We start from the raw sequence: 16,920 nt of genomic DNA, 5'->3' as shown, positions 1-16,920 counted from the left end.
GTTGTTACTGCCCTTCTGGAGGTTAATAAACTGTTTAGATACCTCAGCCCCTTGCCATACCTGAAAACTATCCATTTATGAAGTACCCAAAAGCCTGGAAATGCAACGGGAAAAGCAATCAACGTGGACAAAACAGCAGACACTACTGAACCCTCGGTCTTTCACGTACAGCCATCAAACAGGGGTCTCAAGGAATCCAAACTACATCTTTCAAAAAGGTACTGGTGAGGGCTCCAGTTCTAACATGGTTACTGGACTCTAGTAGGGTAAATATCACACCTCTGCACCCCCTTCGCATTCCTGCTACTGACGTGACCTGTCCCGTAACCGCAGACTCAGGGTACTAGACACACGCACTCACATCCCAACTTAGAGTTAGCAAACCACCAGCGAAGTTTCGGAATCGCCCGCAGCTCCCCATGTGATAACTCCCCACCCCGTCTAAACGGAAAAGCCACTGCTACTCGGACTCCTTCTCAGGCGCCACGTGGCACAGAAAACCTCCCCAGGGCAGTTATGATATCACCAGGAGGGCAACATGAAAACAGAGATCAGCAGAAAGAGGCTACGAAGGAAACTGCGCCACTAATCTTCCACACTCTGAAGCTGTTCAGACACGACCCGCCCGCTGACAGTGGCACGTTTCGGTCGCTACCAACAGACCGCGATTCCGGACTCTCGCGGTATCTCGCTGTCTCAGACACTCCACTATTGAGACATCTCGCGGGAGTCCCGCCGGCTGCAAGGAATGGTCAGGTGACCACACGGCTCCGCCCACGTCTTCCGTGCCCGCAGTCCCTCTTCACGCATGCGCGGGTGGCGGTGGCAGAGGCGGAGTTGGAACGGTACGCGCGCGGTTGGCGGAATGGTCTTGAACCAGGTACGGGCCGTTTTCTTTGATCTGGACAACACGCTCATCGACACGGCCGGGGCGAGTAGAAAAGGCATGTTGGAGGTAACGTCCCGACTCCCGCGGCCCTCCTCCAGGCGGGGTCAATGCGCCCACCCTGTATCACGCGCTTTCCTGTCCCCTTGGTGTCTTCCCACCCCTGACCTTTCCAGTGCTATCTCCGCCGAAACCGCACCGGGGCCAGGTCATCCCAGAGGCACTGGCTTCTCGTCCTTTGAGGCCCCTGGCCCCATGTCGGAAGGATCAGGAAAGAAAGACGAGTGGGCAGGGGGTGCTGGCTGGTGCTGCTGCCTTCCCTCACTCCCAGCCCCTTGGGTTACCTGCCTGGCTACGCCCAGGTTCTGGGACGCTGGGTTCTTGAAGTTGTTGACAGTGCTGTGGGACGTGAAAGGATGTCATTAAAACTGCCACGGTGGCAGAGTCGCCCACAAACATGGACGTTCATACCACACTTGGAGACACCTGGCTTCTGGCTTCTTGCCAGGGCAGGTTCGGACCAGCTAGGCGCCATCCTCTCCGCGGTTGACCTCCGGGAGGGTCGTACCCGCACTGAGTGGTCTTCGATGGATCTTTGAGGAGACCCAAGAAGTTACGCAACTGTCAGTGGCGAGTCTGGACTTAATTGACTCCAGAGAATTTTCTCCGCAGGAATTCACCTCCAGTCTCCCTGCTGTGGGTGTGACCCTTAGATATCTGAGGTGACACCCAAACTCCGTGCTTCACAGAGCATTCCTTTCATGAGGCATTGCTCAGCAGCATCCTCTCCATACCCACAAATGTTGTGTCAGACCTTTCCCATGCTTTTCAAGCCCTCTAATCCCCCTTTTCTTTCTAATGCCTTCAGCTCTAAGGAGAAAACCAAGAGTGATCAGATGTGAAAAACCCACTTTCAAAAGCTAATCCTTCCAACCCTGAGTGTTCCAACCTCTTTAGTCTTCATTAGTTAGGTTTTAACTCCCTGGATCTTCATCCTCTTTGTTGGTGCATTCCATTCCTGAATATTCAGGTCTGTCCCACACTTAAAAACATTAAAAAGAATGCCTCCCTTGAATCCTTCTCTCTTCACTAGATGTTACCTATCTCAGTTGACGACCATGTTTTTCAAAAGAAATCTATATACATTATCTCCACATTTTATTTATTACTAAATCTCTTGACATACAGTTTCTGTCTTGCTAATGAAATAGACTTGCCAGGTCATTAGGCACCTCCCAAATTGCCAGGATCAATGGACATTTTAAGTCTGTCTTAATGACTTTACTGAGGCATTCCACACTATTGACTATCCTTTTTATCTTTATACCCTTTACCTTGACCTTAGGGGCATATTTTGTGTTCTTGGCAGGTCAGGCCCAGTATATTGCAATTAAATTCTTGGTTTAGGCCAAATAATGCTATAGGCCAAGAGTTCATGCTTTGAAATCAGGCATTTGGTAAGTGAAATAAGTCAGAGAAAGACACATATATGTTTTCACTCATATGTGGAATTTGAGAAACTTAACAGAAGACAAGGGCGGAAGGAAAGGGGAAAAAATAGTTTCAAACAGAGAGGGAGGAAAACCATAAGAGACTCTTAAACACAGAGAACAAACTGATGGTTTATGGGGGGGAGGGGAAAATGGGTGATGGTCATTGAAGAGGGCACTTGGGATGAACACTGGGTATTGTATGTAAGTGATGAATCATGGGAATCTACTCCTGAAGCCAAGAGCATACCATATATACTGTATGTTAGCTAACTTGACAATAAATTATGTTTAAAATAAATAAATAATAAAATTAGACATTTGAGTTTCAATCACAGCTCTCCCAGTACCTAGCTGAAAGTGCCTGAACAAGTTATGTAACCACTCTAAATCTTAAATTCTTATTTTAAAATTTGAATAATGATCTTAATCCTCAGTATCCTTACCAGGTTTAATTTAAACCTGGAAAGTACATGCCATCCAAATGTTCACTTGATGAATTATACCATCCACCCTGTCACCTAGACTATTGCTGTGGTGGTGTCTCCAAGTTCACTATGTCCAGTTCATCCTTCACATTCCTGCCACAGTGAAATTTCTGAACAAAAGTCAGATTCTATTTCTCCCTAGTCTTTATACCCTCCCTTATACCAGCACTGTATTTTGTTCAAGATATACTTATCAAAGGATATTAACAAGTTTTGTAACTCAGATGCCTACAACTTAATAGCTTCTTAAGAGGGAACAAACTGTTGTAGTCATTCATTTGATGCATGGTAAATATTGAATAAATGATGGATGGATGGATGGATAAATAAAAATCCAGGTTTCCAGACTTGGTTCAGTTGCCACCTCCTTTATAAACATTCTATCAAATGAGCAGAGTTTGTGTGTGCTTTTGACTATAAAAGGAATGCTTTATCACATAAGAATACAGCATCATCCATAAATGTTGGCCTGTTCAGAAGTAATATGTCAGCTTTCATAAATACTCTATTGAAAGGAGAAGGGGAGGAAAGGTCTTAGCCATTGCCTTGGGCTTGGGGAGAAGGAGCCATTTCCCTTTCTGGGAAAGTTCTTTCTTTCCACCCTCTTCAGGCCTGTCCGTGTCACTACCCAAAGAGGAAGCTGTCCACAGGAAATTGCAGTTTCTCAGTGAACAGAGCAGAAAAGATTTCTGCATTTGTGAGTTTACTCTCTAGTGGGGATGACTGTGAACATAATACATCAGATGTATATTTATTTATAAGTATGTTCAGAAAAGTGGAGGGGAGAATGAATTGTAATTTTAAATAGGTTGGTCAGATAGGTCACATAGAATAAATGATGTTTGAGGAAAGACTTGAGCTAAAATAGCACAAGAGCTGCTTGAAGTGGTAGACTCTATGCAGGCAGTCCTATTTTTTTTTTAATTGTTTTTTTCAACGTTTATTTATTTTTTGGGGACAGAGAGAGACAGAGCATGAACGGGGGAGGGGCAGAGAGAGAGGGAGACACAGAATCGGAAACAGGCTCCAGGCTCCGAGCCATCAGCCCAGAGCCTGACGCGGGTCTCGAACTCCCGGACCGCGAGATCGTGACCTGGCTGAAGTCGGACGCTTAACCGACTGCGCCACCCAGGCGCCCCAGGCAGTCCTATTTTGTGAGCATGTATTTTTAATTTTTTTTATTAAAAATTGTTTTTGTTGGGGCGCCTGGGTGGCGCAGTCGGTTGGGCGTCTGACTTTGGCTCAGGTCACGATCTTGCGGTCCGTGAGTTCGAGCCCCGCGTCAGGCTCTGGGCTGATGGCTCAGAGCCTGGAGCCTGTTTCCGATTCTGTGTCTCCCTCTCTCTCTGCCCCTCCCCCGTTCATACTCTGTCTCACTCTGTCCCAAAAATAAATAAACGTTGAAAAAAAAATTAAAAAAAAAATTGTTTTTGTTCACTTTGAAAGAGAGAGAGAGAGAGAGAGAGAGAGAGCTGGGGAGGGGCAGAGAGAGAAAGAGAGAATCCCAAGCAGGCTCCACACTGCCAGTGTGGAGCCCTGCATGGGTCTCGAACCCATGAACTATGAGATCATAACCTGAGCCGAAATCCAGAGTCAGAGGCTCAACTGACTGAGCCACTCAGGTGCCCTTGTGAGCATATATTCTTAACTCCGTTTTATTTGGAATTCAGCCACTTCATATACTATCATAGTATTGTAAAGTGTTATATAGTTCCCACTCTATACCTCAGAAAGTGTTTAAATCGCAATCACAATCAGCTAAAAGCTAGTAGTGATGATACTAACTTTAATTCTGGGTCCAGAAAGCAGGAGTAGGATAGAGTCTTCTTTTTGTATTGGTTAAGGTGAGTCTTAGAGTTTTGAACTAGAAGTTTGAGTTTATCTTATGACATCAAATTGATCCCCCTCCTCCTTTACTGTCTTAGGGCTCCTTTCTTCATGCCCCTGAATACTTAGTGGGCTTTACTGTGCGCAGAATCCTTTTCAGGCCAGCCTTACCCCTTGCATAAAATGTCATCACACTTCCAAGTTAGAGATCGTTTTACTCCACCCCCAATTCAATCAAAAAAATCTCATTTTCTCAGTTGGGGCATTAAGATTGTGTGCACTAGTAATAGCCTGTACTAATTCAACTTAGGTGTTTTTGTTTTATTGAAATACAGTTGACACAATGTTAACATTAGTTTCAGGTATAAAATCTAGTGATTCAATAGGTGTTATTTCTGTTTTAATTAATATTAATGTATAAATGACTGATAAACTTTTCCCCTAATGTGTTAATGTTAAAATGCTACTTGTGATCCCAAGTGAATCTGTAATTACTTGCTGTGTGGGAAAAAAAAAAAAATGGAAAAGTTAATTCAGAGGATATACTTGGAAGAAATTGCAAAACTTGAAAGTGGTATTCTATACCTTTAGAAGACTCCACTTTAAGGTAAGCTAATTCTGCTTTTTAAGAGCCCTGAGAACATAAGAAATGAATTGGCAATTGCAGTAACAGGAAATGGGATGTTTATGGGGAGCTTTCAGTTTGCTAACTATGAGCTAGCTCCTATTTAAGCTCAAGAACTGTGGACTTCTAGGGGCCTGTGTTCTTTTATTGTGTAGCAATAGGGCTGCTAAAACTTAGTGGCCTTCCATCATAGCTCAAGAGTAATTCAACTGACATTGTTAGAAAAGATGGTGACATTAGTGTGAAAGCTGAAGAAGCTTGGTTTGTTCATTGAAATTAAACTTTGCCTTCATCTAAAATTCTTAGGATTGGTATATTTTTCTTGGACTAATAAGACTTTTCTTAACTCTTGCATTTTTTGATGAACAAAAATAGCCTGAACAATATTTCCTTTCCTTTTTTATTTTTATTTTTTAATTTACATCCAAGTTAGTTAGCATATACTGCAACAATGATTTCAGGAATAGATTCCTTAATGCCCCTTTCCCATTTAGCCTGTCTCCCCTCCTTCAACCCCTCCAACAACCCTCTATTTGTTCTGTATATTTAAGAGTCTCTTCTGTTTTGTTCCCCTCCCTATTTTTGTATTATTTTTGCTTCCCTTACCTTGTGTTCATCTGTCCTCATATGAGTAAAGTCACGTGCTATTTGTCTTTCTCTGACTAATTTCACATAGCATAATACCCTTTACTTCCATCCACGTAGTTGCAGATGATAAGATTTCATTATTTTTGATTGCTGAGTAACACTGCATTGTATATATGTACCATTTCTTCATTATCCATTCATCATTCAATGGACATTTGGGCTCTTTCCATACTTTGGCTATTGTGTAGTGCTGCTGTAAACATTGGGATGCATGTGCCCCTCCCTTGGGTAAATACCTAGTAGTGCAATTGCTGGGTTGTAGGGTAGTTCTATTTTTAATTTTTTGAGGAACCTCCATATTGTTTTCCAGAGTGGCTGCACCAGTTTGCATTCCCACCAGCAGTGCAAAAGAGATCCTTTTTCTCTGCATCCTCACCAACATCTGTTGTTGCCTGAGTTGTGAATGTTAGCCATTCTGACTAGGTGTGAGGTGGTATTTCATTGTGGTTTTGATTAGTATTTCCCTGATGATGAGTGATGTTGAGCATTTCTTCAGGTGTCTGTTGGCCATCTGGATGTCTTCTTTGGAGAAGTGTCTATTCATGTCTTTTGCCCACTACTTCACTGGCTTACTTGTTTTTTTTTTTTAATTTTTTTAATGTTTTATGTATTCTTGAGAGAGAGAGAGAGAGAGAGAGCACAATTGGGGGGGAGGGGGAGAGCAAAAGAGGGACACAGAATCGGAAGCAGGCTTCAGGCTTTGAGCTGTCAGCACAGAGCCTGACATGGGGCTCGAACTCACAAGCCGTGAAATCATGACCTGAGCTGAAGTCGGACGCTTTACCGACTGAGCCACCCAGGCGCCCCTGGATTATTTATTTTTGGGGTGTTGAGTTTGATAAGTTCTTTATAGATTTTGGATACTACCCTTTATCTGCTATGTTGTTTGCAAATATCTTCTCCCATTCCGTCACTTGCCTTTTAGTTGATTGTTTCCTTCACTGTGCAGAAGCTTTTTATTTTGATGACGTCCCAAGAATTCATTTTTGCTTTTGTTTCCCTTGCCTCTGGAGGCTTGTTAAATAAGAAGTTGCTCCAGCTGAAGTCAAAGAGGTTTTTGCCTGCTTTCTCTTCGAGGATTTTATTTATTTTTTTTTTTAATTTTTTTTTTTCCTCAACATTTTTATTTATTTTTGGGACAGAGAGAGACAGAGCATGAACAGGGGAGGGGCAGAGAGAGAGGGAGACACAGAATCGGAAACAGGCTCCAGGCTCCGAGCCATCAGCCCAGAGCCTGACGCGGGGCTCGAACTCACGGACCGCGAGATCGTGACCTGGCTGAAGTCGGACGCTTAACCGACTGCGCCACCCAGGCGCCCCACTCTTAGAGGATTTTAATGCCTTCCTGTCTTACATTGAGGTCTTTCATCCATTTTGAGTTTATTTTTGTGTATGATGTAAGAAAGTGGTCCAGGTTCATTTTTCTCCATGTGACTGTCCAGTTTTCCCAGCACCACTTGCTGAAGACACTGTCTTTATTCCATTGGATATTCTTTCCTACTTTGTCAATTATTAGTTGGCCATATATTCGTTGGTCCATCTCTGGATTTTCTATTCTGTTCCATTGACCTGAGTGTCTGTTTTTGTGCCAGTACCATGCTGTCTTGATGATTACAGCTTTGTAATACAGCTTGAAGCCCGAGATTGTGAAACCTCCAGCTTTGGCTTTCTTTTCCAAGATTGCTTTGGCTATTCAGGGTCTTTTCTGATTGCATACAAATTTTAGGATTGTTTGTTCTAGCTCTGTGAAGAATGCTGGTGTTATTTTGATAGGGATTGCAGTGAATATGTAGATTGCTTTGGGTAGTACAGACTTTTTTTTTTAAATTTTTTTTTTTTTTTTTCAACGTTTATTTATTTTCGGGACAGAGAGAGACAGAGCATGAACGGGGGAGGGGCAGAGAGAGAGGGAGGCACAGAATCGGAAACAGGCTCCAGGCTCCGAGCCATCAGCCCAGAGCCTGACGCGGGGCTCGAACTCACGGACCGCGAGATCGTGACCTGGCTGATGTCGGACGCTTAACCGACTGCGCCACCCAGGCGCCCCGGGTAGTACAGACTTTTTAACAATATTTGTTCTTCCTATCCAGGAGCATGGGATGTTTTTCCATTTTTTTGTGTGTTCTATTTCTTTCATAAGTTTTCAGTAGTTTTCACTGTATAGATTTTTCACCTCTTTGGTTAGATTTATTCATAGGTATTTTATGGGTTTTGTTGCAATTGTAAATGGGATCAACTCCTCGATTCTCTTTCTGTTGCTTCTTTATTGGTGTATAGGAATGCAACCAATTTCTGTGCATTGATTTTATATCCTGCCACTTTGCTGAATTCATGGATAAGTTCTAGCAGTTTTTTGGTGGAAGCATTTGGGTTTTCCATGTAGAGTATCATGTCATCTGCGAAGAGTGAAAGTTTGACCTCCTCCTGGTTGATTTGGATGCATTTTGCTTCTTTGTGTTGTCTGATTGATGAGGCTATGTTGAGTAACAGTGGTGAGAGTGGACATCCCTGTCTTGTTCCTGATATTAAGGGGAAAGCTCTCATTTTTTCCCCATTGAGGAGGATATTAGCGGTGGGTCTATCATACATGGCTTTTATGATCTTGAGGTATGATCCTTCTATCCCTACTTTCTTGATGGTTTGTATTAAGAAAGGATGCTGTATTTTGTCAAATGCTTTCTCTGCATCTATTGAGAGGATCATGTAGTTCTTGTATTTTCTTTTATTCATGTGATGTATCACATTGGTTGTTTTGTGGGTATTGAACCAGCCCTGCATCCCAAGTATAAATCCCACTTGGTCGTAGTGAATAATTTTTTTAATGTATTGGATCTGGTTGACAAGTATCTTGTTGAGTATTTTTGCATCCATGTTCATCAGGGAAATTGGTCTATAGTTCTCCTTTTTAATAGGGTCTCTGTCTGGTTTTGGAATCAAGGTAATGCTGGCTTCATAGAAAGAGTTTAGAAGTTTTCCTTCCATTTCTATTTTTTGGAACACCTTCAAGAGAATAGGTGTTAACTCTTCCTTAAATGTTTGGTAAACTTCCCGTGGAAAACCGTCTGGCGCTGGACTCTTGTTTTGGGGGAGACTTTTGTTTACTAGTTCTATTTCTTTACTGGTTATGGGTCTGTTCAAATTTTCTGTTCCTGTTTCAGTTTTAGTAGTTTATATGTTTCTAGGAATTTATCCATTTCTTCTAGATTGCCCATTTTATTGGCGTATAATTGCTCATAATATTCTCTTATTATTGTTTGTATTTCTGCTCTGTTGATTGTGATCTCACCTCTTTCATTCTTGGTTTTATTTATTTGGGTCCTTTCCTTTTTCTTTTTGAAACAAACTGGCTAGGGGTTTATCAATTTTGTTAAATCTTTCAAAGAACCAGCTTCTGGTTTCATTGATCTGTTCTACTCTTTCATTTTGGGTTTGATAGCATTAATTTCTGCTCTAATCTTTATTATTTCCTGTCTTCTGCTGGTTTGGGGTTTTATTTGCTGTTCTTTTTCCAGCTCTGTAAGGTGTAAGGTTAGGTTGTGTATCTGAGACTTTTCTTCCTTCCTAGGAAGGCCTGAATTGCTATATAGTTCTCTCTTATGACCGCTTTTGCTGCGTCCCAGAGGTTTGGGGCTCTGGTGTTATCATTTTAATTGGCTTCCGTGTACTTTTTAATTTCCTCTTTAACTTGGTTAGCCCATTCATTCTTCAGTAAGATGTTCTTTTGTCTCCAAGTATTGGTTACCTTTCCACATTTTTTCTTGTAGTTGATTTTGAGTTTCATAGTATTGTGGTCTGAAAATATGCACGGTATGATCTCGATCTTTTTGCACTTGCTGAGGGCTGATTTGTGTCCCAGTATGTGGTCTATTCGGGAGAACGTTCCTTGTGCACTGGAGAAGAATGTATATTATGCTGCTTTAGGATGAAATGTTCTGAATATATCTGTTAAGTCCATCTGGTCCAGTGTGTCATTCAAAGCCATTGTTTCCTTGTTGATTTTTTTTTTAATTTTTTTTTAACGTTTATTTATTTTTGAGACAGAAAGAGACAGAGCATGAACGGGGGAGGGTCAGAGAGAGAGGGAGACACAGAATCTGAAACAGGCTCCAGGCTCTGAGCTGTCAGCACAGAGCCTGATGCGAGGCTCGAACTCACGGACCGCAAGATCATGACCTGAGCCAAAGTCAGACGCCCAACCGACTGAGCCACCCAGGCACCCCTCCTTGTTGATTTTTTGATTAGATGATCAAATGATCATTGCTGTGAGTGGGGTGTTAAAGTCTCCTACTATTATGGTATTACTATCGATGAGTTTCTTTATGTTTGTAATTTATTTGGGTGTTTCCACATTTGGCACATAAATGTTTACAATTGTTAGGTCTTCTTGGTGGATAGACCCCTTGATTTTGATATAATGCCCTTCTGCATCTCTTGATACAGTCTTTATTTTAAAGTCTAGATTGTCTGCCATATAAGTATGGCTACTCTGGCTTTCTTTTGTCAACCATTAGCATGATAGATTGTTCTCTATCCCCTTATTTTCAATCTGAAGGTGTCTTTAGGTCTAAAGTGGGTCTCTTGTAAACAGCATATAGATGGATCTTGTTTTCTTATCCATTCTGTTACCCTATGTCTTTTGATTGTAACATTGAGTCCATTGACATTTAGAGTGGGTACTGAAAGATATGAATTTATTGCCATTATGATGCTTGTAGAGTTGGAGTTTCTGGTGGTGTTCATTGGTCCTTTCGATTCTTTGTTGCTTTTGGTGTGTATACACACACACGCACACATGCACATACACAGAGAGAGAGAGAGAGAGAGAGAGAGAGAGAGAGAGATGTTTCTTCCCTCAAAGAATCCCCCTTAAAATTTCCTGCAGGGCTGGTTTAGTGGCCACAAACTCCTTTAATTTTTGTTTGGGAAACTTTTTATCTCTCCTATTTTGAATGACAGGCTTGCTTGATAAAGAATCCTTGGCTGCATATTTTTCTGATTCAGCACGTTGAATATATCCTGCCACTCCATTCTGGCCTGCTAAGTTTCTGTGGATAGATCTGCTGCAAACCTGATCTGTCTTCCCTTGTAGGTTAAGGACTTTTTTCCCTTGCTGCTTTCATGATTCTTTCCTTACCTGAGTATTTTGTGAAGTTGACTATGATATGCCTTGTTGATGGTCAGTTTTTGTTGAATCTAATGGGAGTCCTCTGTGCTTCCTGGATTTGGATGTCTGTGTCTTTCCCCAGATTAGGAATGTTTTCAGCTATGATTTGCTCACATAACCCTTCTGCCCCTTTTTCTCTTTCTTCATCTTCTGGGACCCCTATGATTCTGATGTTGTTCCTTTTTAATGAGTCATTGATTTTTCTAATTCTTAAATCATGCTCTTTTGCTTAATCTCCCTCTTTTTTCTTCTTCATTATTCTCCATAAATTTGTCCTCTATATCGCTGATTCGCTGCTCTGCCTCATCCAACCTTGCTGCCATGGCATACATTCGAGATTGCAGCTCAGTTATAGCATTGTTTATTTCATCCTGACTAGCTTTTACTTCTTTTATCTCTGCAGAAAGGGATTCTAATCTATTTTCAACCCCAGCAAGTATTATTATCGTGATTCTAAATTTTGGTTCAGACATCTTGCTTGTATCATTGTTGATTAAGTCCGTGGCTGTCATTTCTTCCTGTTCTTTTTTTTTTTTTTTTGGATGAATTCCTTTGTTTCATCATTTTGAAGGAAGAAAAGGAATTAATAAAGTTAAAAAAAACTGAAATTAAAAAATTAAAACCAACACACACACACATAAAATCAAATATATGATGCTAGATTCTAGGTTTGTTTTTTTGGTTATTGAAAGGAGCTTGACAGATTAAAGAAAAAAGGGAAAGATAATAAAAGGAAAAAAAAAGGAAAATGTTTGAAAACTTGAAAAATGAATACAATGAAATAGAATAAAATGAAATGATGGAAGTAAAATAGAATTTGAAAATTTTCAAAAAGTAAAAAAAATAGAAAAAATTTAAAGAGATATTTTTAACAAAAATTGAAAATGAGAATAAATGTTTTCTCTTTCTGTATTGAACAATAAGAAAAGAAAAAAAAATAATTGAATAGATGGACCAGTGAACAGACCGAAATACGATTGAAATTACATCGATTTCCGCTAGAAGTTCAACTATGAAGCACTTTATAGTCTGTAAAGTAAGCAGGCAGAGAGATTTGTGGTGTTCCTGAAGAGCAAGGTTGGCCCAGTTGGGTGGGGCTTAGTGTAATGTCTCCATTCTCCACTAGATGGCGCTTCTTAGCTTACTGGGGTGGATTGTTGTGGCACGTGTAGGGGTGTATGCACCTTGCGCAGGAGGGGTAAAATGGTATCACCCAGCTCCCTAGTCTCTAGTATCAGAACTCTGTTCTGCCCGATCAGCAATCAGGCACCTGTCCTTTGTCTCCAGTCCGTCCATTCCCGCTTTTACACTGTGACCAAACTGTCAGGTTGCCAGGCCAGCATCTCCCTCCTGAGTTTTATCTTAGATGCGGCTGTGTTTTGCATCTCACTTCTGAGGGACTGTGGCTTTGACCTGTTATGACTCTATAGAGGAGAGTCTTACCGACCAATGGCCTGGTGCCCACCTGCCCCCAGTAATATTTGCAGAACTATGCTCCTGCCTTTGCCCAAAGACTGTGGTTGGGTGCCAACCCACCCCAGAAAATTTTCACAATCATGTAGCAGCAGTGTTTCAGGGATTATGGTAAATCACAACACACATCTGGCACCCAGGTTCCCACTTAATGTCCTTGTTCCAGCACCAGCAAATGTGGTTGTTCTTCAGGATCCGCTGGGACCTTTGCCTGTGGGGTGGCCACACTGCCTCTACCAAATGTCCTCCCAGCAGGGAAACCACCTCTCCCCATGTGGGCCAAGGACCTCACTTTCTACCCCTGGTGATTTGCCCTTCTCACCAGAGCACCACCAGGTATCTAGCTGTGGAGTTTCAGGCTCTGTGCTCCCCCTGTTTATAGAGTCTTAATGGAATTTAAACCCTCTCCTTTCTCCTTTCTCCCTTTTTTTGTTAAGTCCCTTGCTAACTCTTTCTTTTCTCTCTAGCTGCTTTCGGGCAGGGAGGGGTTGCTCTCCTCCCATCTCCGTCCTCTCTCCACAAGCAAAACAGCTCCCTGCCCTCTGCAGCTTCTCTCTCCCCCAGTTCACCTCTCTGCGCAACGTGCCTGCTGAGTTCTGTGGTTCAGGTTGTGCAAATTGTTGTGTTAATCCTCAGATTAGTTTTCTAGGTGTGCAGGATGGTTTAGTTTTGATATGGCTGTATTTTAGGGATGAGAGACGCAAAAAAAACTTCCATGCTATTCCGCCATCTTGCCCCTCACACTATTTCCTTTACTTTTGATGTGAATCTTATACTCTGAAGGAAGAAGGATGTGTTTATTAATCTCTTTCCCCTTTTCAGTAGGTGAATTGTGAATTCAGTCTTGTGAGTAGCATACTACTTGTTCCCTATGTAGTTTAGGGCAACACATTTAAACTTGTTTGACCACTTTGGTCCAACAACAGATAACTTTGTTCCCAGTTATGTGCCTTGCACTCATCATTCAAAGATCCAAAAATGTCTTGGCGTTGTCGTCTTTCCCCAGATGTCCCTAAGACAGGGACTTCAGATGAAGGTAATCCATTTGGGAGGTGATCCTTGGAAGTACTCTAGGAGAGTGGTGGAATCATACAAAGAAGGAAAGTTTAAATGAGCAGGTTACTGGTGTGAACAGCTAGGGAACTCTGGGACACAGCATGAAGAGAACATGCTTCAATTGTCCTTTCCAAGGGACAAGAAAGCAGAGATATTTATCTACCATTTTCATCCCCTCATTGGTTGAGGCCTTTTCCCAGGGTACCACTTCCACCCTAGCCTATGTGCATGGGTGCTCCTGTGGTCAAATAAAGCTCTTAAACAGAGAAGTCTACCTAATCACAGTATGAAGGTATAGGCATTATGGGAATACTGCATACCAAGGGGATTTGGGTAGCCTCTGCCCCAGCCTGACATTGAAGGCCTTTCACAAACAGTTGCAAATAGCCTCTCCAGCCCCATATCTTACTATCCTCCCTCACACGCCTTGAATTTCATCTTGAACTCTGCTTCTCACCTTTCCCAGTTCTCAAAATTCTAAGCTCTGCATCTTTGTTCATGCTCTTCTTTCTGTCTAGAATGATTTTATCCTCCCGTGCCCATCTTATTGGCTTGTTAACACCTTGGTTTAAATGTTATCTTCTCTGCCAAGCCTTAACCAATAACCCTGTGGAATGACTTGCTTCTTGAATTTTATTTCCATTGTTATTTACATGACTGTCATGGCACTCAAGCCAGCATTTATGGTGGTTACATACCTGCTTATTTTCCCCACCAGATCATGTCATAAGGACAACAGATCCAGTCTCTACTGCCTAATACAATAGTGTAAGACAAGCATGTGTGCTTTGGAAGTAGGCAAGTTTGGATTTAAATCCCAACTTGGGCAAGTTACTTAACAGTTCTGAACTTCCATTTCTTCATTTCAAAAACACTTGCAGAGTTGTGGAAAAGGTTAGAAATGATGTATGTGAGCATTGGGTCTTAGTAAATGTTAGAAGACAGGCCAAATAGAAAAGAATCTAATGCAATAAAAGCTAAGATAAAAAGATGTGGAACATGAGCAAGAGCATGTAATTCTAATGGGGGATTCAGAACCAGTGTAACAGAGTGTGACTCAGAACTTGTTGAAGATTTTTATCTGGAGAACTAGGTTTGGACAAAGCACTGGGTCATTAAATGGCTGAAATCACAGAACATGCTTGATTACATTAGAACTGAATATATGTTTCTAAAAGAACAGAATTAGGTTCCATTTTATATGGTGGTCAATTTAGGCCTTCACAACATAAAATGGACATAGATAAGAAAAGGTTGAATGAACCAGCATTATTTTTGGAAGAGTCTAAATAATGGTTTTGAGGAATTTAAAATGTTTTTACTGAATATAAATATAAGTTTTCTTTCTATTTCTACATAACCAGAATAAAAGATGGTAGACTGCCAAATGAAGGGTTGTTATGAGCTATCTATGAAGACACTTCTTAGAATAGAAATCGGTTAAATATATGAATGAGTTCTGTAGAGAGAGGTTGGGAGATCTTCACTCTGGTATTCTCTATATTTTTATATTCCTACTACAAATGGTGTGCTAATAGAGCTGCCTTAAGTCAGACATATGGAGTTAGAATCTTTGCTCTGAGATTATAGGAGTGTGGCTTCTCAGGGCATGACTATTAAAGACCTGAAGTGTGCTAATAGACCTATTTTCTTTTATTTAGGTGATAAAGCTCTTACAATCAAAATACCATTACAAAGAAGAGGCTAAAACCATCTGTGACAAAGTGCAAGTTAAACTCAGCAAGGAATGTTTTCATCCTTCCAGTACTTGCATTACTGATCTCAGGACTTTACATTGGGAAGAAGCAATCCAGGAAACGAAGGGTGGTGCAGCCAATAGGATATTGGCTGAAGAATGTTATTTCCTGTGGAAATCTACACGTTTACAGCATATGATACTAGCAGAAGATGTCAAAGCCATGCTCACTGAACTTCGAAAGGAGGTCCGCCTACTTTTACTGACAAATGGAGACTGCCAGACCCAAAGGGAGAAGATCGAGGCTTGTGCCTGCCAGTCCTATTTTGATGCTATCGTTGTAGGTGGAGAGCAGAAGGAAGAGAAACCATCACCTTCCATATTTTATTACTGCTGTAGTCTCCTTGGAGTACAGCCTGGGGACTGTGTGATGGTTGGTGACACTCTAGAAACTGATATACAAGGAGGTCTTAATGCAGGGCTAAAAGCAACAGTCTGGATAAATAAAAATGGAATAATGCCACTGAAGTCATCCCCCATGCCACATTATATAATTTCTTCTGTGCTAGAGTTACCTGCTGTCTTACAAAGTATAGACTGCACAGTCAATATGTCAGCTTAAAGCACATAAAAGGACATGATTATGTATTTTAGGGTAAAATTACAGGGTTTGAACTAAGAAAAGTTAAGGCATTCCATATATTATGACCCAGTTCTAAGAATAATTTTACTTATGATTCAGTGGCCAGCCAACCATTGACTGGTATTTATATCTGGAAATCCAGAGTACATTAATTAATACAAGTTATTTTTAGTAGGATAATCCAGAAAACTTGAGGAAATATATTATTTGTTAAATCTGTAACTTGAGGTTTTTAAAGAATTATTTTATTAATCTTTTAATATCTTGGATCCATGAAGATACCAGGCAAGATAGCTTATACTGGATTCACAAATACAGGTTTTATGTTCTGTCTTAAAAATAGATATATTTTGGGGCGCCTGGGTGGCGCAGTCGGTTAAGCGTCCGACTTCAGCCAGGTCACGATCTCGCGGTCCGTGAGTTCGAGCCCCGCGTCGGGCTCTGGGCTGATGGCTCAGAGCCTGGAGCCTGTTTCCGATTCTGTGTCTCCCTCTCTCTCTGCCCCTCCCCCGTTCATGCTCTGTCTCTCTCTGTCCCAAAAATAAATAAACATTGAAAAAAAAATTAAAAAAAAAAATAGATATATTTTAGGGGCGCCTGGATGGCTCAGTCGGTTAAGTGTCTGATTTTGGCCCAGGTCATGATCTCATGGTTTGTGGGTTCAAGCCCCACATTGGGTTCTTAGCTGACAGCTCAGAGCCTGGAGCCTGCTTCGGATTCTGTCTCCCTCTCTCTCTGCCCCTCCCCGACTTGTGTTCTGTCTCTCTCTCAGAAATAAACATTAATTAAAAATAAAAATTTTAAAAAAAGATATATTTTAAAAATAGATATTCCAGAAAAGATATATCAGAGATTTATTAGAATAATCAGATCTGGTTAATAGTAAATAGTACTAAGTCACATGCCAATTAAGGTATTCTGTAG

General features: G+C 41.3%; 1 protein-coding gene across 3 annotated transcripts; it reads left to right on the top strand.

Annotated features, from left to right (window-relative positions):
* The first annotated feature begins 808 nt into the window (after nt 1-808).
* On the top strand, nt 809-16,399 carry LOC115510420 (N-acetylneuraminic acid phosphatase). Of its 3 annotated transcripts, none has more exons than XM_030310250.1 (2): nt 809-955; nt 15,319-16,399. In XM_030310250.1, exons 1-2 carry the CDS (start codon nt 809-811, stop codon nt 15,973-15,975), a joined length of 804 nt encoding a protein of 267 aa, XP_030166110.1. In that variant the 3' UTR covers nt 15,976-16,399. The 3 variants fall into 3 exon arrangements, with proteins under 3 accessions (XP_030166110.1, XP_030166112.1, XP_030166111.1); XM_030310252.1 differs by having other exon boundaries at nt 828-880; XM_030310251.1 differs by lacking the exon at nt 809-955 and adding an exon at nt 12,805-12,937.
* Nucleotides 16,400-16,920: the final 521 nt, after the last annotated feature.

The sequence above is a fragment of the Lynx canadensis genome, chromosome A3 (genome assembly GCF_007474595.2).
Source record: "Lynx canadensis isolate LIC74 chromosome A3, mLynCan4.pri.v2, whole genome shotgun sequence".
Taxonomy (NCBI): Eukaryota; Metazoa; Chordata; class Mammalia; order Carnivora; family Felidae; genus Lynx; species Lynx canadensis.
Note: the sequence above shows the minus strand (reverse complement) of the source record. Positions and strands in the feature narration are given on the sequence as shown.